Source organism: Emydura macquarii, unplaced genomic scaffold (genome assembly GCF_026122565.2).
Source record: "Emydura macquarii macquarii isolate MOO-44397 ecotype Brisbane River unplaced genomic scaffold, CSIRO-AGI_Emac_v2 contig_1477, whole genome shotgun sequence".
NCBI classification, from domain to species: Eukaryota; Metazoa; Chordata; order Testudines; family Chelidae; genus Emydura; species Emydura macquarii.
The window spans coordinates 12,675,216-12,702,377 of record NW_027131614.1 but is presented as its reverse complement, the minus strand read 5'-3'; the positions used below and the strand labels follow the sequence as shown (position 1 = coordinate 12,702,377).

The following is a 27,162-nucleotide window of genomic DNA, read 5'->3' as shown; positions in this document are numbered from 1 at the left end:
TTCCAACACTGTCACTGGCAGTAAGAAGGAACTGAGAGGGAGGGGGGGGCGCAGCACCCTACATACGAGCACATATGCATGCCACTGCAGAAGGCGCTAGAGCCGGCCCTACGGATACCACTGGGGGAAAATTTTCTGGCACTTGGTGCATGCAGCACGCATACACCTAACTCAGAATGGACATAAGCAAGCACTCGAAGAACTTGAATGCTTCAAAGCTAACCTACCTTACTACAGCACATGCTTATTAGATGACTAATATTCCTGATACTCTTGGTGGAATTCTGTGTCATTGTGCACGTACAGAATTCATGTTCCCTGCAGGTTATTTTGTTTCCCCACAAAATAATAGATTCTGACAGGGAAGCAAAGGGAAGCCGTGAGAGGGGTCACATGCCCCTCCCCAACTGCAGTCCCAAGTGGGCATATTGATTTGGGCATCAGGAACAGCCAGGAGAGACATAAATCACCACTTTGGGAGGGCGGGGGGCTGGACGTGCATGCAAGACTGTCTCTCTTGCTCACTATCATGGTATGCCCGGCACAAAGGGACAGAGCCCTGGGGTGTTTCTGGGGCAGCTGTGGGACAGGCACAGCCCTTGTGCTGCATCAGAGTCAGGTGCAGTCTCGCCATCAAGTCAGTGTCCTGGGGAGGGAGAGGCTGCAAGGTGATTCCCCATCTCCATGCAGCCAGTGGCCTGTGCTTCCACTGCAAGGCAGCCCCAGTGCATGCCCTTGCCCCTGTCGCTGCACTCACCCTGCAGAGGCATGGGGCTGACACAAGCAACTGTGGGGAAGCCACGGGGAGCCTTGTTCAAGGGCACCATTTAGGGAGGCCCCCCTTCCTGAGATTCACACTGGAGGCTTGCTCACAGTGCATGCCCCAGCCAGAGCGCTTACCTCCTCCAGAAGCCTGGGTTCTCCAGCTACAGCTCCCGTAGTCAGTTTCCTCCACTGTACTAGGGGCTCTGGAGGTGGGGCAGGCAGGGAAGGGGTCAGTCAGAGTGGGAGGTGGGAGCCCGGAGTCCAAGGGGTGGTGGTGGGAGCGTAAGTTACCCCATGGCGTGGGTGGGGAGGGGAAGCACAGGGGCTCCAGAGGTGGTGGGAGTGAGCAAAGGATCCCTGGTGCGGGGAGTGAGCAAAGGATCCCTGGTGCGGGGTAGCAGAGGACCCCAGTGGTAGTGGAGATGGGGAGCCAATGGAGCATAGGACCTCCAGTGGGGTGGGAAAGGGGTGCCAATCTCCAGGGAAAGGTGAGGGCATAGGGCTGTGCCCTGAGGAAGGGGGCAGAGAATGTGGGAGGAGCAACTATGGAGGAACAGTCCCTGGGGCCAAGATCCTGAAGGAGGAAGAGCTGAACAAGAGTGGTGGGCTAGGAGCAGCTTATCAGGTTTCGGCGTCCATTTGCAAGCAGAGAAGCACCCTCACCTCTCCTTGAGAAGAGACAGGGACAGATCCCACTAAGCTAATGCTTTCTCTCAATTGACTAATCTGCTGTCTGCCTTCCATCCCATCTCTCCTACTTTAACTTATACCTTGATCCTGCAGTGAGGATCCATGTGGGTGCAGGGGTTTCTTTAAATCTTTACTCCTGGGGGAATCTTTTTTGTTTTCTGTATTGTTACAGGCATACTTGGTCAGTATTTTGAAATAAATCACCAAAATAATTGAAACTGACATGATTATATTGTGTTATTTTGACAAACAAAATATGCAGAATTTTAAAATATTGTGTGCAAAATTTTTCATTTTTTTGGAACAGAATTCTTCCAGAAGTGTACTGAGCTAAGCTTTACTCTCTCAGTCTCTCTCATCTTTTACACAAAGATTTCAGAGAGAATGAGTGGTTTCTACTAGATAATCAGAGTAATTATGCAGGTGGCAGTTTTACACTAAGTCTAGTCATAACAGATTTTCCTTGATTACTTAGTTTACTCATCTTTAGATTAGAAAGCAAGCTGTAATCACATTACAAAGGATGACCACTGCACCTCTGGAGAGGTTTTACATTTCCTGTGTCCCCATTCCCCTCACTTCTCAACACAGAGCAGAAGGACTAGAAAACCAGGACATGGATTGAGAAATTTACACACTTGTCAGCAAGTATAAGCATATTTTCCACAACCAGTGTGGCTAGGATTTTATTTATTTATTTTTTATTTAACTTCGAACTGCATTACAGAGCTGTGCTTTAGACTTATCCCGTGATGCTTTTAAACAGCCTCAGGTGGTTGCAGATCTGATCAAAGAAATGTTGTTGAACCTACTCGCGGTTATATGACTGCACTTGCAACAACCAAAATTACTTTGAAGTAGTTTTCCTTTTAACGTAAGATAGTTGCCTTATCTATATAATTAAAAACTAAAATGTCACCTGACTCCATCACAAGGCATAAGTACTCTTCATAGTTTACTATCTGTTCATATCAAAATACTAGAAGTTACTCTTTGGAAACCACTGTGGACTGATTTAAACTACCAAGTCGAAAGCCTTGATTTAAATAATCGATTTTAATCAACTTTTCCATTTGTACTTCAGTTATTTTCTAAAGAAAAGTGTACTCATTGCTTGATATAGCCATTAAAACGTTGATTTACAGCTAAGTAGATTTACAGCTAAATCTTTGTATTAGATTTAGTACACCTTTTTGCTGCCGAGCAGGTTACACTAAAACTATATACATTTATTTAAGCAATTATATAGCCTAATATTTTCAGATTATTTTTAACTGTACTTTTTAGTATGTTAGAACATGGTGATTGATATTTTTCATGTCTAGTAAGACAAAAGACTACACAAATGTGCCCCAATCTCCCTTTTCCATTTATTTACTAAATAATTAACTTTTAGCCCATGATTTGTGTCAAGTTGCATTAGGATGGTAACTGGAATTTAAACACTCTGAATAGCTTATATCATTATTTTTATTAAACAAAACAACCTTAAATGTTTTGGATACATAAATCTCTCATCAAAACATGTTTCATATTTACAATTAAATGATTTACTAAACAGAAGGATTAACTTTAGTCAGTGAATTAAACTGTAGTCAGCCAGGGAACATTTTCAAATATGCCTAAATGAAAGTGACTGGAATTTAAACTCTTAGTCTCACCTACCTCTCTTGAAAACGAGACTAAGTTACTTAGGCTGATCTATTGTGCCATATTTATAAAGCCTGACCTCAAAAGTTAGAATCGGGGGGAAAAAATCTTTCTTTATATAGAAAAGCAGCCTTTAACTCAAATATTTGTATAGAGGCTCATAGATTCAGCATATTTAAGTGTTAAGAGAGACGTTTACGCCTTAACATATTTTGTATTAAATTCAGTTTTAAACAGGTGTATTTTTAAAAAGAAAAAATGATAATTTAAACAAAAACTGATTTTAATTTTTTTTCCCCAAAACAATTATCGATTTTTATCCACTCTGTTGGTAACTGTTCAGAACATTACTCTTCAGAAATTCTCTAAAGCAAAAAAGAGCAAAGAACAACTTCTTTTAAACTACTTTAAAGAGAAACAGAACGACACTACAATTTGAAGTGGCATACAAACTAGAAACATTCCAACATTCATTCCAACTTTCATAAAAAATCAGTTCTGATACAACAGTAGCTATACTGTGTAAATTTCGTAATGTTTAAAGAAATTGGTAGTTAATCACAAAAGCAGCCCTGAATTTGCAGACAAGTTTCAAAGGCATTACTACAATTCTAATATGCCAATTATTTCTCCAATCAGGACTTTCTCTCAACCAGACAAGTGGGTTGAGCCAGGGTGGAAAACCACTAAAGATGAAAGATTACAGAGTGATCAAAGGAACAGTGGCACTTGGAAAGGAAAGGCAGGAAATATACTTTTTCCAGGAAGGGAGTGTGGAACTACACAAGCATAGTGGCAAAAGCCTCTGCTCCCTAACAGAAGAAGCAGGAAACAGAATGGCACAGATGCCACTTTTTCTTTAAGTTAAAGCGTTGAGTAAAAAAGAGGAACAGAGAAGGTAGAGCAGCTGAATGAAGAATTCTTGACTGGAACTTACAATTTTGACTTCAGCCCAAACTGGAAACCCGACAACTTTGCAGAAGAACACAGGCTAATCATGCCTGGGTGCTGTTAGTCCTCCAATCCTATTCTACAACAGCACCTAGCCTACACTTTTTGTTTAAGTCCTCCTTTCTTCTGCACTTCGTTTTAATCCCATGTTTGCTTGCTGCATCTGTACTCCATTTGCACAGCAATTGGACAGAGAAATGCCTCTCCTGTGCTGCCAACTGGCTTGTGTCAGCTTTTGGCCTCCTAATAAAGTTGTGATGTGAGGTCGTGAAACCTATAAGAGCATTTCCACACAGAAGCTCAGGAAGGACAGACAAGTTCTCCAAAAATACACTGCAAATATATTCATAGAATGGACAGTTTAATGTACCAGTAAGAACCACGAGATATCCTGCTAGAAAATCCAGCCCAGCACACAGGCTGTTATAGCACCATTGCGGATGCAGCCACATGGGTCTGGCACAGGTAGGGCTCTGCAGTGAGGACACTCCCCCAGACTAAGCTAGCCACGGTTAACTCTGCAGTGAAAACATACCTTAAGACATGCTTGCTGCTGTCTGTAATTCAGCCACAGAAAATGTAGTTTAATGCTATCCACTTTCTCAGTGTACACATGATGCAATATAGTATTCCATTCAATATTTGTGACTTATTAACGAAATGAGGAAAGCTGAGAAAAATTATAACAATTTTCTTGCTTTTGTGAATAAGTTGTAATCTTATTTCTACCGCTTCTTCTCCTTCTATGGCCATCTAAATGCATAGCATCATTTGTACACGTGTAATAGTGTAATACAGCCCATGAAGCAACAACTGTATTAATTTTATAAGCCTTGCATCCACCACATCTTTGAGATGTATGAAAACAAAGAATGATGTCACCTTTGTTTAAAGGGCACCGCAGATAGTGTATTTTCATTACATGCAATAAATACCGCATCTCAGCAGAAATGGAATAGTCATACTCAAAGTGTAGAAATGGTTTCCATCTACCTCTCTAAACTAAAAATACAAAATAAGGACCAAATCTTTATCCCCTCGCTCACACAGGCAGCCACACTGGTGTCTATATTTTTACTTGTGATTAAATCCACTGTACAATTAAGATTAAATTTAAACACTAATTCTGTACATCAAACTCTTAAAAATAGTTGCACAATTTACCCAGGACATTATAAGATAGAACATATTAAACAGCTATAGTTACAAAGAGCATTATTTCAATAATACCTAATTATTTTTTCTTTAATGTGTCTGGAAAGTCTATATAATGGTTTACATTTGTGATTCTCAAACTGTCTGCAGAGCTGCTTCTGTCACAACGATGAAGCATTTGTCAGTCTTTGAACAGCACTCCTGTTAGTTGCAGCCCAAACCAACACTCATGGTTCTCAGAGGCTGTTTAGATCAACTAAAAAACAAAACCAAAAAAACCACACCAAGCAGCAGCAAAATATTTCTGCATCCTGCAAGCCTCCATTTCAGGGGCTTCTTCTGTATATAAACACATGACCAAATCTGAGACCACCACCAAATCTGGAGGGTTAGCAAATGCTGGAGAAACAAACTTCAAAGAGATAGAATAATGAAGATGGAAGCAATAATGGGATTAATTATTATTATTATTATTAATAAATGATAGGTTTCTATACGCAGAGGAAATAAGCACAGATATCCACAGATGGTAGATATGACCAAGCAGCTGCCACCATCTCAATAATGTAAGGTTACTTCCATTCTCCCACTGTAACGCTGTCTTAGTATCTTTTCGTAGAACCAAGCGTAATAGATGACACGTGGAAAATGTGAGATCAGAAAGGATCTTCAAGTAAGCCACAATCTGAAAAGTTATCTAAAGCAGTGGCTCTTAAAATAATAATCATTTGAGTTGAAAAAGCTTAAGTACATGAATACCAGTAACGCAGCACTCATAAGAAACCTTTCATCATATTCGTGTGTACATGCTATACAGAGTGGGGGGAAGAAATCAGAAAGAAAACCATTTTCATTTTCAAGATCTGAGACAACTGTGAACAGTAATAAAATTTTAAAAGTATACATTTTAATATGATATTGGCTTGGTTTTGGAAGTGTATTTAGTAAAACTACATTTGAAGCAAAACTGCAAGAATATCTTCACAAGTCCCATAAATTAAAAAACTGGGATAGATGACTTTTTGGGTAAAAAAAAGTTACAAATATTACAAAAAGTAAGATGGACATTATAGTCAATACAGTTAGAACAATGATCTTCATTTAGCAGCAAAATTCAACAATAAAAATGTTAGAACAAAGCAAGGGCTATATGCTGTTTCACCGGGTAAAGTAATTTCAATGCTAGCTGCATGAAACTCACTACAGGTAGAGTGTGACCCTATTTTACAACCATATTGCTTATCTACATAAGAGAGATGGTATTACAAAACTGTGTGAGTTGTTTTAGCTAAAGTAAAATACATCAAGAAACTAACTAAACAGGAAAAAAGAATGAGAGGAAATGGGAGTTAAGAAGAGTGTTTTGGAAGTCTGATCAGTGCTACTGCTGCTGCATGGGGATTCCTCCCATGTTCCCACCCTAAAAAAAAAAAATCAGTATGTGAAACAGTGCTTTGATTCAAAGTAATAATTCCATAAAAATTATCACTTTTGAATCAACTTCAAAAGTTTTTGATATTCCTCATTCCTAGACGGGAAGGGACTGATGGTAGGAGACAGATCTGAAGATCTACCTCATACCTCAGTGACCTACAAGGAGAAAGCAGAATTAACTTGCAGGTGTTTAAAAAAAAAACAAAAAACCCAATAGTTACTTCTGATCATTTCTTCATTTCACTTAAAATAACATTGTCATCTTGTGCAATGAAGCCACATGCTTGGTGCAGTACAGTATAACTTTACTTGTGTTTTAATATAGCAAAGCCTCTCCCACTACACATACTGCTGCTGCCATAGATTGTTTCCTCTCTCAAGGGGATAAAAAAAATGGTCCCACAACATCAGTGAATATTTTCACAAATTAATAGATTATAAAGTCAGAAGGGATCATTGTGATCATCTAGTCTGACCTCCTGCATTACATAGGCCATAGCACTTCTCTGAATTAATTCCTGTTTGAACTAGAGCTTGTCTTATAGAAAACATCTAATCTTGATTTAAAAGTTTGCAGCAATGGAAAATCCACAACTCTCATTGAATTGTTTCAATGGCTAATTACCTTCACTTAAAAAACTGTGCCTTAGTTCTAGTTCCTGTTATCCATTTGTCTGCTCGAGTGAAGAGTTCACTACTATCAAATTTCTATTCTCCATGTACTATACTTTACTTATCATTATGATCAAATCATCCCTTAACCGTCTCTTTGAGCTCATTGAGTCTTTCACTATAGGGCATGTTGTCCAATCCTTTATCATTCACATGGCTCTTCTCCATACCCCCTCTAATTAATTAACATCCTTCAACTATAGATATAGTATCCCAGTATCGGTCGCACCAGTACCAAATACATGTCACATAACATCCCTCCTCCTACTCAATATTCCCCTAGTTATACATCCAAGGATTGCATCAGCCTTTTTGGCCAGAATCATACTGGAGGCTTATGTCCAGATGATTACATATGCCAGGATCTCCAAGTCCTTTTCAGAGTCACTGCCTCCAAGGATAGAATTCTCCATCATGTATATATATGATCTATGTTCTTTGTCCTGGATGCTTAACTTTATATATGGCCATATTAAAGACATACACCGATTACTTTCACCTAACTTACCAAGTGATCATGCTGTATCAATGACTGCCTCTTCATTATTTACCACTCCCAAAAACTGTGTGCAAGGCCAGAAATCTGAGAAGTCACCCTGGGTATCAACTTCCAGGGGAGGCAGTGGGCAGGCACTTGGCTGTCGCCTTGGGCATCAACATCTGAAGGGGGCAATAGGCAGGTGCTCAGTGGCTCTTCCCCTTCTCACCGTTCCCCCACCACTATGCTTGGCACTTTTTTTTGTTTGTTTGTTTTGTTTTTTGCTCAGCTGCTTGGGGAGCACCAAAAATGTTTTCTGCCACAGGCAGCAAAACACCTAAGACCAGTTCTGTTTGCATGTCATCTGCTAAATTAATCAGTAATGATTTGTATGTTTTCTTCCAGGTCACTTATATAAATGTTAGAAGCGCAGGACCAAGAACAGGTGCCTGAAGGACCCCACTAGAAACACACCTACATGATTATTCCCCATTTACAACTACATTTGAAATCTATTAGTTAGCCAGTTGTTCATCAATTTAGTAAGTGGCATGTTGATATTGTATTGTTCTAGTTTCTTAATCAAAATGTCATGTGGTACTGAGTCAAGTACCTTACAGAAGTCTATCACATCACCACTTATTTTTATCAACCAAATTTATAATCTCAAAAAAAATGATATCAAGTTAGTTTGACAAGATTTATTTTTCATAAACCCATGCCAACTGGCGTCAATTAGGTTACTTTCCTTTAATGAGTCTGATTTCAACTATTCTATTATTCTGCCCAGGACTGAGTGAGGCTGACAGGCCCTATAATTACCCAGTTACTCTTTTTAAATATTGGTAAAACATTACCTTTCTTACAGTCCTCTGAAACTTCCCCACTGATACAAGAGTTACTTAAAAAAATAACATTAATAGTACAGTGCACTCTTTGGTCAGCACTTTTAAAAATTATTGGATATAAGTCATCTGGACCCACTGATTTTTAAAATGTCTCACTTTAGTAGCTGCAGTGTAACAGCCTTCTTAGTTACTGCTAGAATAGAAAGTATTTCATCACCATATGCTATGACTATATCACCTGGTGTTGTCCCAAATACAGAACAGAAATATTTATTGAACACTCCTGCCTCTTCTGCATTCTTACAGATAGTCTTACCATTTCCCCCTAATAATGGACAAATACCATTGTTAGGTTTCCTTCTGTTCCTTAATATCCAACGTAAAAACGCTTTATTATTCTTATCTCTGCTAGATTTTTCCTTATGTCCTTTTGCTTCCCTCAACAATTTTCTATAATTCCTAGTAATTAATATAAATCAGAAACTATGAACTTCCCCCTTCTACTATTTGTTATATATTGTTTTTGTTTATTTTATAGATGCTCAACTTCACCTCTAAGCAGGTTGGTTTATTAACCAGTGTGGCCTTCTTTCCTGCTTGTGGCTTTTTGGGAATCTAGTAAAATGTTTTTAAACAATCATTCCTAACTATTCACATTTTTCTGTTTAATTCTCTCAACTGATTTGGCTCATAATTGTTTTCAGCCTTGTCAAACTGGCCTTTTTAAAGCACATGGCTATATATCACTGGTTTGGCCTTATTATATTTGTTATGTGCAAACAGAACCAAGTCATGATCATTTGTACTTAACCTACCACTAACTTTTAGTAAGTGATCAACTCCTCATTATCCATCAAGATGATTTATAATATACAATTACCCCAAGTTGATGCAACAGTGAGAGTTAAGAAATCATCTTCTATAATTTTTAGAAATTGCAACGACACATTAGATGGCATCATGAGACTTCCAGTATACATCACTCAGACTGAAGTCCCCCATGATAACACAGCTTTTTTCACTTATACATTGTAGCTAGGTGCTTACGGAGATGGTCATCCTGTTCTCTAATGTGATTTGGTGTCTGTAGCAGACACCACTTTGTACCACATCTTGTGCTTCATCTGCTGGAAGCAAATGATCTTCAATGCCTATGGATTAATGTTCTAAGCTGTCAGTGACTAAGAAACGGGTAATGCCATTTTGACAGAGTGCTCCCCTTTCCCTTCTATACTAGTCCTTATAACACACTCATCACTGTGGTATCTTAGCACTTATCCCCTCCCCTTTTGCCCACTCGATCCTTCTTAAATAGGTTACGACTATTGATTTTAGCATTTCAATCATGCGAATCTTTCCCCCAGGAACTAGATTGACTTCAGGTTCATAAATGAGCCAATTAATCTTTATTACCCAGGCTCCTAGCATTAGTGTGTAGACAACTAAAGAATTTCTTTTCTTCGCATCCTTTGGTGTCTTGGTTAATTTTTTTCTCAGCATCTTAAATGGGCTAAATGAGTGTTCACTTGTTTCCTCTTTTCACCCTCTCCTTTTATTAGTTTAACATCTAGCTTGTCCCCTAGGAGATCTGTGCTCCTTCTACTGAGATGAAGGCCACCCTAATTGTACAGTCCCTACTTCCCCACAGAAGTAGGAACAACATTCCACAAAACCCATTACTTTACACCACTTGCCTGACCAGCGGTTCACTTCCAGAATCTTCTGCCTCTGTTCAATCACAGGACAGGAAAGATTTCAGAGAAGAATGCCCAAGTGATTTTCTACTATAGCATCCTTCTGAGTTCCCTGAAGTCATCTATAATCTGCGAGATATCCTGTGAAGCCGCATTATTAGTGCCAACATGCATCATCACCAGTGGATCCTTGCCCACCAATTTAAGAAGCCATCTAGTCTTCGAGAGTCAAGTCTCATGGCTTGGTCCCAGGAAGAAAGCACACTATTCTGTTGTCCATCTGTCCTTTGCAGAATGTTATTTCAATTCTTAGTATAAAATTCCCCAATAAGAATCATGTGTCTTACTTGGATGTCTGAAAATGTTTGTGGGCATGCTTGATATCTTATGGTTTGGGCTGAGCAGCTCTTGACAGGTGTGTCCTGTATACCTCTCTGTTCCATTCAGCAGTTAGATCTTCAGAGATATAGTCTACAGATTCCATGCTGAAGACATGGTAACAAATAGAAAATTCTAGCCATGCTGAATTCTTCCTCATCCACTTCTCTCTGGTAGCCAGAGTGCCCATTCTCATCTGTCTCCAGCTGTGTAGAATGCCACCTCATTCTCTTTGGTTGTTACAAACTGCCAAGTTTCTCTCTGATTGCCTCTCTTTCTAGTTTTTTGGTGGCCAGTTCCTTTTGTCCTTGAATCTGAGGTAATGGGGTTTCCTGAATCTGGCTGTCCAAGAACTCTTGAGGTTCCAGAGTATCTGTACTGGTCCTTCCATCCAAGAATCTTTTCTTCCAGGACAGCCACCAACTTTCACTTCATACATAGGAAGTCCATTCTGGCGTAAGGCAGGAAAATTAAGATGGTACATCCATTGCAAGTCTCAGTTACAATCCATAGCTGGCTACCATGATACCAATCACAGAACAGCACCTAGAAAGAGAGCCTCTCACACACCCTCTTCTAAACTCCTTCTGAAACTCCCCTATCTGCCTCCTCAGCAGTTTGCCTGGCAACTGGTTTAATATACTGAATCTTGCTGCTTAGCTCCATGCACTCACTAACAAAGAGAGATTAACTATTCAGGAACTTGAAACACTGGGGCTGATCAATGACCAAAGGGTCCTAGCCATATGGCCCACATTGATACACAAATAAACAGACTAGTCTCTCCCTGTCCTCTTCAAGATCCCACAGCCCAACTAGACAATCCTCATTAAAAAAAAAAAAACCCAAAAAACACACAAAAAAGACAAATCATATAAGTTCCTTTACCTCCAAATGCAAAGTATGCAGGTATGCTCTCTGAAACTACCATTTGCCACTTGTTTGCCAATTTTCACTGGCCACTGAGCACTAAGTCATTTTTTAAAAATGTGCTGTTACAGTATTACCTCCAGTGCAGTTTTTTTCTGAAGGACTCCAGGAAAACCTGGCTCATTATACATCTGATTTCAGCAGTCACTAGAGAGAGAGAGAGCAGAGTTTTTAAAATATTCCAAATATCCAGAATCAGTGCCACTAGAATTCTAAAAAATGAAAGAGCAGAGGAGGTAGAAGAAGTAGATAGTCAGGTTGAAGACCAAAGGAGGAAAGATAAGAGAAAAAAGGGGGACAAAGACAGAAGAGAAGGCAATGTGGTGGTAAGACCAAGAAAAATGTGCTGGTAGGGAATATAGAAAAGAAGACTGACTAGGAAAAAGGAAGTGTGAAATAGTAAAGATGATACATTGTAAGAAACAGATGCAGTGTGGTCATAAGACAAATTTATCATTTAAGTTTAAACTTTCCAATTAGCCCTACTGCAATTTATTACAAAGCACTAGCTTCAAAAGCTGAACTTTCTGTGTTACAAAGATGTTTTAAGACAAAGAAATTTAAAATTAGATTCAGAATGTACTGAAAGTCAAGATAAAGAAGGCTTAGAGATATTTTTTAAAATCTTAAATGGATGATGTATTTTATTATATGCAATATTGTTACAGCCGATTCAGTCCAAAAATATTAGACAAGGTAGATGAAGTAATATCTTTCATTGCACCAACTTCTGTTGGTGAGAGAGAGCAGTAAATACAATATATTTTATTGTAAATACAGAGTTCCATTTGAAAAATAAGTAGGGTGAAAGTTTCCACTGGCTTTTCATTTTACCAGGACAGTAAAAGACTTGACATGTCTTATCCGTTAAATTCTTCCCAACCCACATTTGATCCACACTAACTTATTATTATAAAAACTAAACCTAATATGAGACACTGGCTGATCAGATATTCACAGCCATTGTTATGTAACTCTAGAGCAAAATGAATTGATATCCCTTTCTCCCTTTAAAGGATTAGAGTTGGTCAGTGTTATTCTACACAATAAAAAAAATTATTTAATACTGTGTTCAAGATTATGGAGCTTTGTTTTCTAAATACACTTGTTTTCCTCAGTCCTGTAAATCTAGCTAGCTGTAACACCACATCAAGTTTCAGATGTGGCAGCAAACCTGGAAGATAGTTTACTGAGCCAGTGAAGTTTCAGTGTTACTGATAAGATAGTTTTCGTCTTAGCATAAGGGGCTGAGAGGTCTTAATTGCATAGTGCCCCTGCTAAGCAACAGCATGAACATAGAAAGCATTAAACAAAGCTCCTGACTTCACATCCCAACTGGAAGAATACAACAACAGTAAGTATTGAGGGGGAAGATAGTGACAACATCAACAATGAGATTTTGTTGCTTCAAGCCATCTGAGTTACAAAAAACAATACAAAAGACAGAGGCATCTAACCTATTTTAATAATCTAGCATCAACAGATTTGAAAAAGGACTCTGAATCAGAAGAAGCTATGGTGAGGCAAGGTAACTACAAGGTTTATTATTCTTTTCATAGAATCAGAGAGTAAAGTAGAAGAGAAAAGATACAACACTTAGCAGAATTACTATCTTTCCTATCCAGCATACAGCACTCTAAAAACCTGGTCTCAATATCTAAAAATTGAGCACTAATTTTAGTAACCAGGTACAAGGTGTCATTTAAGATCTGAAGCCTGCCAGTGTACCCAGGGAAAATAACAAACTGAAAATTTCAGCTCATGCAACAATTTTGCAAGTGAATTAATTTCAGAAAAGGCACATGATATAAATTTAGAGATTTAAATTAACTGCACTAACTTTTAAAAGGGCTTATTAAATGCTTTACATATGACATGGCCTGTGGGTTTTGGTATTGATCATTACAACTATTCCTCCCACTCTAGAAAGTGACCATGTGAAAGAAGTCTACAGGTGAAGAGGAGAGAAAGGAGAGCAGAGGAGACCCACCCAGATCAGCTCTACATTCACAGATTAAGGTGAAAGTGAAACAAGACTACTGGGAGGCAGGTTTACTCTAGCTTTTTGTCATTTTCAGAGAATTACACTCAACTTGTAATTCTATACTGATATTTATCACTGCCACAACTGCAATAAGTGGTATCTATAGTAAACGGTCATACAGTGTGTGCATGTGACAGGTAGGATGACCAGATAGCAAGTGTGAAAAATTGGGACACAGTGGAGGGTAATGGGTGCTTATATAAGACAAAGCCCTAAATAAAACTAGCCCTATAAAATTGGGACATCTGGTCATCCTAGCACAGGGATCACAGGTTGAATAGAGCTCCCTGCAAGAGATTCCACAACTATGTAACATCTCATTCAGTGGAGTCATAAATGGAGGCCTTGCCAACCCAGACAACAGCATGGATTTTTGGAGGTTAAATTCCAGATAGGCAGGGTTTTCAGTGTTACCAGTTCAGCAGAGCATGTAACTTCAGCCAGGTCAGGCACTTCTATTACTCTCGTTTTGTTTAATTCTGTATTGTTTGTTTGGAGTTTACAGATTTAAGATGGTTGTAGGGAATATGGCCAGAGATAATTCTAACTTGTGGTTGCACAAGCACTGTGTATATAAACCACAAATTCCAGAAGGGAATTTTATTTACTGTGAACTCTCTCTCTAGCCATTTAGGTCCACATACTAACTGACACAAGAGTGTTTAATACTAAAAATGTTATTTCAATTAAAAGTTAAAATCCTGTTAATATCCAAGTGAAAAATAAGTTAAGGATACCTAAGTAGACTAGGCATGCATTTCAATTTACCTTAAAAATGTAATAATCTGTGTGATATAGTTGAAAAATTGAAAATTACAACAAAACACAAAATGGTAGTAATCATTTGCCTGGTCCTGACTAAGAATAATGGGAGGTCTAATTCTATTGTCTGCATTAGGCAGTAAGTTAACAGATAGCAGGAATGCATTCATCTTTTGAGTTAATATTTCAAAAGATATTGGTACACAAATAAACAAACCATGTCCAGTTCTTTTGTTGCTTGAGTTCCATGAGAAACAGTAAAGGAGTGGGAAAGAATATATGGAATGTTCAGGCTTCTTAGAGGACATTGCAAACAATGAAATGTAAACAAGTGAAAAGTTCAAGATTTAATTGACTGTGTTCCATATAAAACCCCACACAACCCTGGCAGACCAGAATCCAGGTAAAAAAGCTTTAATGAAAAAAAATGTAAGATGGAATGTAAACACTGGACTTCTATTTTAATTCTGCTGAATTAAAAAACCTGAAGAAAGCACAGCTATAATTCAAATCATTTTGTGTGCATGAAAAAAAAAAAAAGTTCGATTTACATTTTAATAGCCAGTAAATAAAGCTGTTTACATTAAAAGAACCTGATCTCCATTCCTGGTTGGAAGAAAGGAGACTCGATTATAGTTAATTCACTCCAAAAAAAAAAAAAAAAAAAGTTTCCTTCATTCACTCTTCAAAAGCAAAACACATTACCAACTAATATTCTAAGAAAAATGTAATAGTAAAGAATGCCAAAAAATATGTATGGATTAAAAGTAAGGAGTGAAAATATTCCTCTTTTATGTTTTAACTTCCTGTTGTCCACAATAACCTCTGAAATCTCAAAATAACGTTTCCTTACTAATTTCTTTGCCTGTTACATGACAACGGGTTTGGGGTTTTTTTTAAACTTGTTATTTATATATGCTGGGGCTCCTGGCATTGACTGAATAATTTTCAAAAAACAGAACAAAATGTATTCTCAGAAACAAAAATGTACCATTTACAGACAGATTAATATAAGGAACATTAGGTGGATCATATATTGGACCCCACCAACCTGACAATTTGAACAATACAAGAAAATTAAATTACTGGAAAAAAGCAGAAAGGCTTATCTAATGGTGGCCACATGTACCTGTGTGAAGGAAAAAATGTAAACAGCTGCTGGCTATTGTATGCACTTCAAACACTTTATAGACAGAGTCTATTAAAATCATACTGTGAAGATTCAGGCTCCCTTCCCCCTTTCCTTTCGCCTTAGTTGTTCACTGTGAACAAACAGTATATGTAAACAGCTGAGTAGGGATTTTCATATATCAATACTGTATATCTTACATATTTCTAAGGCATCTAAGCATTTGAGATTTTTAGCAATGAGCACAGTTACATAGAAAGCATAAAGAGAACATGGCAACTGTGTATTTGTTGTTACTGGGGAAAGGCTTTTTCCAAATGATGGGTCCAAACACTCCTTGGCTAAAACATTTTTTAGCTTCTGTTTAATATGCAGATATTAACTACAACATATCCAGCAAAACAAGGATCCAGGTAGAACTAATATTTGGATCAGAGTCACAACTGATTTTAATTACAGTATTCTTCTAATTACTGTAGGTAGGTAATATCCTATTATTATATCATTGGCACTGTTCTGCTTGGGAAGATCCCAAAATAGTTGAGAGAAAGCTTTATTTAAATGCATTAAATAATTTAACCATATATTCATGGATTAAATATTCAGACTGACAGCAATATTTTAGCTGATTTAAATATACACAATGCCTTTTAATATCATTCAGTAAAAGCTAAATTCAAAGTCAAAATCAACTCAACAGATCACCAGCAGTAACTTTAAATGACTATGTAAGGCCTTGCTAAAGTTTCACTAACAATTGTATTAGCACTCAACATCCAAAATGGTAATGTTTTTTATTGTATAAGAGAGAAGAGATTTACATAATTACAATTAAAATACTTCTATAATAATATGGAGGCAGTCTGAGCTGATAGTGGAATAGACTAAAAATCAGCCACACTCCTAGCTCTGCCACTGATGTAGTATGAGTGAGACATCTCGCCTCCATGCCTCAGTTTCCCCATATGTGAAATGGGGAAAATGGTATTTCCTTTCCTTTGTAAAACATTTAGATATCTATGGCTGGAAACTGTTATTCAAAAGCTAAATATCAGTGTTCTAATTAGAACATGGGGCTATAAAAATGTTGAGTCCCCAAACAATCACTGATTAAGGTTTTTATTGCATCAGTCTAAACATTTTTAGAGTAAAAACTCTGTATATAAATTTATTAATATCATTTGTTCAATTATCCTATTTAAAAGATCCACAAAGGTTTCATGTTTTATATATTTGCTAATGTATACAATCTTGTATTGCCCTTATCTTCCCACTCTCCTGTCTTCACACCCATGTGTCATGTTTTATCCCTATTTAGATCCCAATCTTGGAATTAGAGCCACAGGGGAAGGTTTCAGTAAAGCTCAGCACTGATACAGACATCAATGGGGCTCAATGTGAGTATGGGTCTACAAGTACAGATCAGTTTGCAGGATCGGGGCATTAGACTACAAGATCCTTAGGGCAAGGGCTGTTTTTATAGCATCAAACACAATGGAACCAGAGATACAAATAAATAAATAAATTCAATTACTGAAATAATGTATAATCTCATGAGTTTTCCTACTGTCTAATGAATTCCACGGAAAATGGTCTGGATATAAACTGAATTTTTAAAAATGCATTTTTTATATTTAGTTAATTGAGTTTATTTAAGTTGTAAATAAAGGATAAATGCATAATCTATGTTGTAAGTGAAATGGACATTATCATACTTTTGTTTTTTTTTAAAAACTATAACGAAGATTAGAGATAAAATACTTCCTTCAATTTGTTTACTTTGTATGTTTGACACTTAGTGAATAGGCAGTTTCACTACACCCATGTTTCCCTGTTGGTCAGGGTACATCACCAAAAAAAAAAAAAAAAGATGACAAATATTTTATTTTTTAAAAAAGGAAAATGTGATTTTAAAACCACAGAAGTAGCTGAATGACTCATGAGCAGGAATAGTACATGAAACTACTTGTAACTGATTTTTTTCCATTAGTAAATTTTAGGTTAATGATGTCCTTTTAAATAAAAGGAGTCTAAATGAACAAATTACAACTCACAACCACAAATTCATAAGATAAAATCACTTCAAAACACACACTGACAGTACTGCCAACGTAGGATAAAAAGAATACACAGATCGCAGACCACTGTTTTAACATCCAAACAAAACAAAGGTAGATATTTTTCCAATTAAAGGATACAAAGATCTTTATCAATGTACCCTCATTTCAGACCAGAGATCAGCAGCCTAGGCTCATTACACCATGATGTGTAAGCCAGAATGCATATTTCATACCATCCATCTCCTTATTCTTCTCAATATCTCCTCATCTAAATCCTATAAACTCAGCTTCGCTCATCTTGAATATAAACATCCCCACTATCCACTCAGCTGTCACAAAATTAACACCTGGCAACATGAACAGTCCCACAATGTATCTCCCTTCCCTGTGGCTGCATTAACTGTGCAATACATGAAGGAAACCCCCTTTCCCAGCAGCTATTTTTCTCTTCAGACACACACTCTAGAGAGGTCCCTTTAGACAGCTATCGACTAAACCCCTCCAATCTCATTCTTCTTCTCTACAGAACAGCTTCCTAATTCAGAAACAGGCATCAATTTTAGACATGGCCTGAGTGTCATTGTCTCTTGTTTTCCATCATCCCCGTTTCATTCTCTTCCCCTCCCCCCTCATCGCCGCCTGTCACCTGCTCCCTCCCCGGCGGCCTTGTTCTTCCAGGTCAGCTCGGCACACACACCTTCTTCTCTGCTGCCTATTCATCCTGCGCGTGTGGGGCGGTGAAAGCCCGGCCAGGCAACCGACTGCATCCCTTCCTCTCGCTGTCAACAAGGGGCAACTACGCAACCGCTCTCCAAGATCCAAACACACCAGTCGCTGCTTGCAATGTGATAACAAAAAAGCCTTTGGTCCCCCCCTTCCCATTGCCAGCTACACAAACACCAGCACAGCCAGTTCTTCTGCTTGATCACAAAGGCCTGTATCATGCTTCATGGATCACCAGCCCCCAGCTAACCCTCTTCCTCTGCCTCCAATCCCTCCATCAGCCCCCCTCCTCTGATCGCCCCTCCCCGACTTCTGTGCCCTACTCCCCTAGGCACCCCAGATCGCTCTCCACTACCCCAGATCAACGAACGCGCCTCGTCCGTCCTCCCCCGCCCAACGAAGGGTGTGTGGGGGTGGTGGTGTGGGGGGCGCGGGTCAGACCAGGGGCACCGCCTGCCCCCGCCGCCGGTCCCGCTCCCTCCCCGGCTCTCACCTAGGGCCACTTCGCAGGCTTTGCGCAGCTGGGAGTGATGCGCCTTCTTCACCTCCTTGTCGGCCAGGATCTTCTCCAGGGCCCGGGTCAGGAACATGTTCTTCGTCTTCTTGCCTTCATACATGGGCGCGATCGGGGGGACCGGCCGCTCCCGCCCGGGGGAGGGGGAGACGGGGACGGGGAGGCGACGGACACCGGGCAAGGGGGGCACTCGGACGGCTGCAGCGGGTCGGCAGGGGGAGCGGGGCAGGGTCTCCGCTCCGTGAGCGAGGCCCCGCCGGGGACGGGCCCGGCCTGAGCGCCGCAGCCCAGCTCGGCAGGTAGCTCCAACCGCGGCGCGCTCAGCCCCGGAGCCGCCCGCCCGCACCAGCCTCCATTAGCCGCGGCGGCAACAACCTGCGCTCGCCATGTTGGAAGGAAACGACGTCAGGCGGGGCTGCGGCCGAAGGGCTGCAAAGGAGGAAGCGGCGGCGGTGCCCCAGCCCGGCCGGCAGGAAGGCGGAGGGAGGGACGGACGGCGCGGGCAGAGCGGCGGCGGCGGCAGCGCTACGGAGGCTCAGCAGGGACTCGCCTCCTGGCCGCCCTGTGGGTGGGTGCGTGCGCTGCGCGCGTTACAGGTGTGGAGGGAGGGGAAAGGACAAGGGCTGGGGGGAGAGCGGGCACTGCCGCCACCTGGGAGCGACTCCAGCAAAAGGGAGCGGCAGCACTGCCCCCCTCAGGGCGGCCAGCGAGCGAGCCTGCCTAGCTGCCTGCCTTAGGCAGCGCTGCCTCACTGCGGGAGAGACACCCTCAGGCTGCTCTGCGCCTCCCCCCCCCCTTTAGGGGAGCGACTCCCTCACACAGAGCTGCTTCCTCCACAGTTTCACCCTGGCTCCCTCAGGCGACTCCCTCAGGGAGACTGCCCCAGGTCTCACCCCCTTTGGGGATGAAACTCCTTTGGGCTGAGCCAGCCTGACTTGCTTACCCTGCTCTTCCCAGCAGGAGGAAGTAGGGATTCCCTCAGGCAGACCCTCTAGGTATTTGTGTCAATGAGATGGTCTAATCTGCTGCATTCATACTGTCCCAGCCACTCAAGCTCCTCACTTTGATCTGAGATGTACCTCACAGGTGCAGGGCTAGGAAGTGTGTTGATCTATTTGTAAATGGTTCATGTTTCCAATGAAGACTGGGGAGCACCACCAGGAGTTTTTCTTATTAATAATCAATAATATTACTGTGCATTTCTGAAGTGGCTTTTTGTCCCCGGACCCTCAAAGTATTTTACAAACAGTCAATCCTTCTGAATAGTCATTCCTTCTTTTGCCTTTTTCCATGCTGCCATTGATGCCAAGAGTACCCTACCCCTCCCCCCCCTTAAAGTCCCATTTTAAAAACAGTTATTTTGCAAGGGCCATCAGTGTTAACACCTCCCTTCTCTTTAGTGTGCAGTGAGATATGAAAAACAAAACCTAAACTAAATAAGCTGGTGTAATTTTTTGCACCTCCACTATATGATCAAATAGTGCTTTTTGTGTGCTAAAATTGTTGTCTATGTTTGTCTTCTTAGACCTTATTTTCCTGGGGTAGGGATAGTATTTTCATCATATTTGCAGAGAACCAAGCATAAGGTCAGCTCTCAACAAATGCTAAGTAACAATAAATAACAGTAAGGCCCACATTTTGCACTGAGAATTAATACACATGTATGTAATGGTAGGGTTTGACCCTAAGTAGGGCCAGGTCTACACTAGGAAAATTTTGCTTGCATAGGTATTCCAGTATACTATACCAGCAAAGTTCTGCTAGTGTGGATACAGCTTATACCAGCAAAATTGTACTTTTGCTGGCATAGTTTATTCCAGCCTCCTGAGCAAAATAAGCTATACTGGCATAAGCACACTTTGCTGGTATAACTGTGTCTACCTAGGGGCTTTTGCTGGCACAGCTACATCAGTCACAAATCACACCTCCAACTGCCATAGCTATTCCTGCAACAGTTTGTAGTGTAGACCTGGTGTAATCCCAACAGCAGCTCCCTGAGACAAGTAGAAGATTCATTTCAGTGGTGAGTGACATGATCTCTGTGTATCTAACTTTGGGACAGACCATAGCAGCTATTTTAGTAGCACAGAGAAACATTACATTACAGTCCAGGACAGGAAACAAATGAAAATACTGTATCTAATTGAAGGTGGAAGAGAAATATAGACAGATAGTTTAATGTATTGGAGACTGAGCAAGATAATTGACATGGTTAACAACATCCTTACTCTTTCAAAAAACACCATGGATCTTTAATGACCTCATGCAGTTAAGACTGGGTTTGTGCCTCCAGCAGCACAGTGCCCCATAAAAGTATTTTGGGGCATTAGTTAATTACACTCTTTTCTGACTCTGTTCACTGAAAAGCCTTTCTCTTACAGAACCAATATGGATATTCCATATGCCAGTCACGGGTTCATACACTGTAGATGTCAAAGTGGCTTTGGCTTTTCAAACCTAACAATGGTGACCAACTGGCAAGACTAAGAAGTCTTGTAGATGCTTTACTGTTTGTTTTGCACAAATCACCTCAGCACAAATCTCCTTAGCAAAGCCATAAATGGATGGCATACAAAGTGGTATTTAGAAGAGAGAGTTTTCTATTGATTTGCTCAGTCCATTTGGCAGAAACAGACTCTATATTATTTTCTTGAAATTACTACACCGTGAGACGCCTTCCTTGGTCTTTTGTGTTGTTGATGTTAATGCGTGGGCAACAGCTTTGTTTGGTACAATGAAATTTCCATAGTGAAAGCCTTATTTTGCAGCATACAAGCTCATGGTCTGTGTCTCAGTCTGCACTATGAAAACTGTGAGTATGGAGAACATTCTGTAGGTTTTTTGTACTTGTGACAATTAAATTCAATTGGTGCTACTGTCCAGATCCGGGGTGTCTCCACGAGACCTTCCAGTGGTGATTACTTGGGAAGTAGATGTTGGTAATGCACAGTCCTTGGTGGGTGGAGAGCTCTGCTAGTCTTTGCTCATTCATTTTTCCCACTCCATAGTGGCCAATGCATAGTGGCCCAATCTCATGATCTGAGCTGACTTTAGTATTTAAGTTTCCCAGTAGATAGATAGTACTGTCCAGTGGTATAATTCTGATGACTCTGTTGAGTTGCTGATAGACCAAGTTCTTCTCTTCAAAGATGGAGAAAAGTGTTGGGGCATATGTACCGATGATATTGACAAAGCCACCTCTGGTAGATATTCTTAGTGGTATGATACTTTTTGATGTTGCAGTGAGACATTCAATCATGGGTGCTAAAAACCCAAAACCCACCCCGAATTTATGGAATTCTTGTTTGCTTATTCCATGCAAGAAGAAGGTGTAATTCATCTTGTGTAGAGAGCCTGTGTCACCTAATTTGGTTTCAGAGAGTGATTATATCCATGTCAAGCTTCTCCAGCTCTCTTTCAACGATGGCAGTCTGTTTAGGATCATTGACCTCCTCTAAGTCATTTGACATACCAGTGCACATTGTCCTCACATTCCAACAAGCAAGTTTGAGAGAGCGACCATTGTACCTGAACCTTTGGTGCATACACCGAGGCATAAAAAACTTACCCTGCTTTGGTTTGGCTTTATTGGTAACTCAAATAATAACAACTCAATATAAACTTCAACACAAACTTTCTCCACAAATTTGGCTAGTTGTAGAATTTTCCCTATCTCAGATTATAGTTGTCTCTAAGAAAAGCTCCAGCCCCTCTAGTATCTTGATTGGAGCTAACTGAATCCACCTGCTAGTAGGACACATATTAGTAATTACACTGTACTCATATGCAGGGTTCAAGCATGTAAGTAAGGCACAACAGAGAAGCCTGCTCTATATCTCTTTGCAGACATCTAAACCCTGCCACCTTTTTTGAAAAAGGTAGAGCATAAATCAAAATACTTGCCATGCAAACAATTTCTATACAACATTCTCCCAACTGGACTCCAGTATATATATCCTTACTACAAACCCACATTCAATTTCAAAAAGAGGTTTCTTAACCTGTAGATCTAGGATATCGAAGAGAAGACCCAGTTAATGGACAAACACTGTAAAATGTTAAAGAGATGGGTACAGTTCCTACTAATACATTCATTGCTAGCACTGAAAGAACTTGGCACTCTATATACACAAATGTTTACAAGTCCCAGGTAAAGTCAATGGGTAATTCCTAGACTGCTTTCAAACAATCCTACAGATAAGGACAGTCCGACAAGTTAAAGTTGAGTTTAACTCCATAGAGAGATACCAATAATGCCCCCTACTTTTGAAAAGGCTTCCACAATGTGACTATCAAATCTTGTCTGGACGTTATCCTGAATATATCCTAGATACCAGAGTTAATTGAAGATATGAAAACCTACTATCATATGGTGTCACAGTTTCAGGGTAACTGTACCTCAAGGTCTGCTCCAGGAGCGCCCAGTCATGTCTCAGGTCTTCAGCCATCTTCTATCTCTGGGCAGGAATCCTTATCCCACTCCCTTCTGACTGGGAGTTTTAAGACTGCACAGCTCCTTGCCTTACCCTGTAATATCCCAGTCTGCCTAAAGGCTTTCTCTCTGAGGGCTATGAACAGTGCATTGCCAGCAGTTACAAGTTACCACACAGCTCTTTCTAAGCAAGTAAATATATTCTTAAGGTAAAAATATTACAGAAAAAATAGAAAACACAATGAAAGTTCTTCTATGCACGCACAAGCTTACAAACTAAGTGATTCACCTTAACACCCTCCCCCCTCCACCACCCTCCCATTTTTAGTTCCTGGAGAAGCTAAAAGCAACCCTCACCTCCAGAACGGCATACAATCCCTGGCCCACAGTGATGCATAGACCTTTCATAACCTCAATACAATATGTTCCCCCAAAGATATCCCATGTGGTTGCAGTATCTGTCACATAGGTATTTACCAGCTTGTGACAGCTGTAAGAAAACAGGAGACATTGGTGAAGAAGGAAAAAACTCCTGTACATTGTTGAGAAGGAAGGGAGTCCACCTGTTTTTGGGAGAGGGCACAAACTGCTTGATGGTGTCAGATCTTCCAGAATGTATATTGAACTCACATGCTGGGGCAGGTTTATGGTGGTATGTTGCTGGGGAACCGTCCCCTTTTGCCAGCTCCCTACTCACTGGCATGTTCTTCTGGGCCTTTTAGTTTCTGTTTGGTCCCAGTTGACTGGAGAAATTTGGGAGAGGAAAAATGGGAATTTGAACACAGGAACTCAATACAAAAGCTTCTATCTCTTTCCTTCTCAGGCATTTTTCTTCATTGGACTAAACTACCCAGCCATCTCTCCTAACTGCCATGGAACCTCAGCATAGGATCCCCAAACACTCTCTCTTTAAAACTACTCACAGCAACATAACCAGCAGTAAAAAATGTTATTCATATTTCCCAACCTTGTTTTGTCCCCTCTTTCTCTCTTACACTGACTGTATGTGAGGAGGGAACATAACTATACATGCAGTAAGATATCTTCAGCTGTTGTATGGAGCCTACCGCCTAAAGGTAGGAAGTTACATTGATATTTTTCTTTTGAGGTTAAAAATTTTGTTTTAGAATTTCTTTGAATGGCTTTTCAAACTTTAAAGATCAGATTGCGGCTGTATCAGCTATAACTGAATAAGGTTGGGGTGACAGAATTACAGTACCAATGGAAGTTTTCATAGGCGCTTCTATTTTCCACAAGCAGAACAAATAGAATGTTTCTGTGAACACTGGGGCAACATGCAAAGGTGCAGCAATGCCACACACTGTAACAGGAGCCAATTTATTGGGGTAAGGTAATAAAACCTTATAATACTTCTTGTTTCTATATAATGCTCTACACCTGCCAAGTACCATACATATGCAAGGCCAAAGTCCAGCCAGTAGAGGGGCCCCTGGGGGATGATAAATCCTCCAGGAGTGAGTGCACAGACCTACAAATCTCTTGCAATTCCAGCTTTATGGGCCTGAAGGGCATGAAAGCAGCCAATGCACCCCAAAAGTGGGCAGGTTGGCCTGGGAGAGTGCAGGGCCAGGCTAGCAGCAAGATGCACTGCATCTCTTAGGTAACCCCAGCTGATAGGACTCCTGTCTGGAGCCCCTGAGAGAGAGTAGCTGTTGTACTCATGCCATTCTCTTCAGGGATGAATACCCTTCTGTTCCATCTTCCCCTAGGTAACATCCTGCTGTGCCCTGTAGGAATGAAGCTGGCCCATTAACTAGTTAATTCACAAAACACCTTTGTAAGGCAGGTTTACCATGGTGCATGATTGCACCAAGTTTTAATATCTTATATGAGTAATAAAGTAAGAATATTTTCATTTAAAACAATGAAAAAAATCAATATTTTATGTATTGAAAAAAGGCACTTGATGTAACCCTCTATACGCTAACTCCAGGCTCCTGTAAGGCTCTGTAGCTGATGTGGCATGACCAGCATAATGTATGCTGGGGTGTTTCACGGACTGAGAAGTGAATAGGCTGGATATTTTCAGCTTGAAGAGAAGAAAAACCTGTACGTTTTAACCTAATTTTTATGTGTTGGATTATTCTCTTCTCTTTGATATGTGGTGAATTCAGCACATCAATCTAAAACTGATGTATTTTTTCAAAGTATTTGCAGGTCACATTTAAGAAGCTGATAATAACAAAAGGAGAGCTGAAAATATAGAGAACTGGAAAATGCTAAATCAGAATTTAGCAGAAAAAATCTCTTTTTAATCTGGAAGTATGACAAATCAGATTAATAACAAGGATGGTTTCAACTGTTCTTCCTTTCTAGGTATTTTAATATCCATGTTGAAAGCCTCAGTCAGAGAGATCATAAAAGTCATGTGAATTAATGTGTGAAGCAATGAGACTGGAGCAATAACCATTTTAACTGCTATGAGGTGATCTTTGAATATTGATTGTTTCAGCAAATGCAGCTGGTTATGTCCTATCAAAAATCCAGTAACTGTTATTTCAACATATACATTATAAACTGTGGGCTTCATGGAGGAAATGAAGGGATTTGAATGACAGAAGAGAAAGTTGCAGGGGAGCCACTGTTACTTTTGCCTAGAAAAAGATATTAAAGGATGAACTGTAGTGATTCATTCTAGTACCCTAGTTAAATATTTACTAAATGCATATTCATTAAAAATCATTTCAGAATAGTTTTTTGGAAACACCTATGACAGTTTTGATAACTATAATTTTGTATTCTGCTGCTCTCTCTCAATAAAAGTTGTCATTTTAGGTCTCAATCTGACTGACGTAGAGATGAGGCTTGTGAGAGAGTAGTGCTGAGCTACTAGTGGGGCTACTGAGCACAAATTTATTGTTATTCATGGTCCAATAAGATGAATAAAGCTAAAGCCTGGTCAAAATATTACCTAGCATACATCAAGAGACATTGAAAGCAGCCTCTGCAGGATACTGTTTTTTCCAAATCCTCAGACACATCTCTGCATTAGACATTGATTCTTATGAACTGCTCCTGTTCTCAATGTCTTCTAAGTGCTGCTAGAGTAATCTGCTCTTTTGGGTATGTCTACACTGCAGAGTGAGCCTCCCAGCCCAGGTAGATAGACTTACACTAGCCCTGTTTGAGCTAATGTGCTAAAAATAGCCATGTTGACACTGTGGCTCAGGTAGCAGCTTGGGCTAGCAACCCAAGCTCAGACCCAGGGAGTCAGGTGAGCTTAAGAGCCCTAGGTGCAGCCTTAGCCACAATGTCTACACTGCTATTTTTAGCGCACTAGCTCAAACTGAGCTCGTATGTCTGTCTACCTGGGCTGGGAAGCTGATTCTTAGATGCAGTGTAGACATACACTGTGAGCAGGGCCAGATTTATACTTTACACGCCCCTAGGCACAGCATCTACAGCCCCCTCTCCTCCACCCCACTACAGCTGACCTTCATGTTTTCTGCACCGGGCGGAGATGACAGGGGAAAGAGGGTCTGACTGGGCCTGCTTCTCATGGGAGGGGAAAAGAGGCTAGGGCAACCAGCTTGACCAGCTCCAGGCAAGTGGAATATGCTTACCCAGCCTGGCCAGGAGGGTGGGGGAAGAGGAGGAGCAGGGTGATGGGGCCTTGGGAGAAAGGAGGAGGAGCAGGGGTTAGGCCCGAGTTCCTGTGCTTGTGCAAGGCCCCCAGATTGGTCGGGGCCTCTGGGCCCAGGACCCGTTGGCCCATGCAGTAATCTGCCACTGTTTAGGCACCCCTAGAATGCCAGTGCCTATAGGCATATGCCTACTGTGCCTAATTGGAAATCCGACTCTGCCTGTGAACTAGTTAGTGGTGTTGCAACCT

The 27,162-nt window shown here is 40.5% G+C and overlaps 1 protein-coding gene across 1 annotated transcript in view; it reads right to left on the bottom strand.

Annotated features, from left to right (window-relative positions):
* ARFGEF1 (ADP ribosylation factor guanine nucleotide exchange factor 1) overlaps positions 1-19,287 on the bottom strand; it is a 165,203-nt gene extending 145,916 nt beyond the window's left edge. The window contains exon 1 of the mRNA XM_067553653.1: positions 18,857-19,287. Coding sequence (XP_067409754.1) covers positions 18,857-18,980 — 124 coding nt within the window. The 5' untranslated portion in view covers positions 18,981-19,287. The remainder of the gene's footprint in view (positions 1-18,856) is intronic.
* Positions 19,288-27,162: the final 7,875 nt, after the last annotated feature.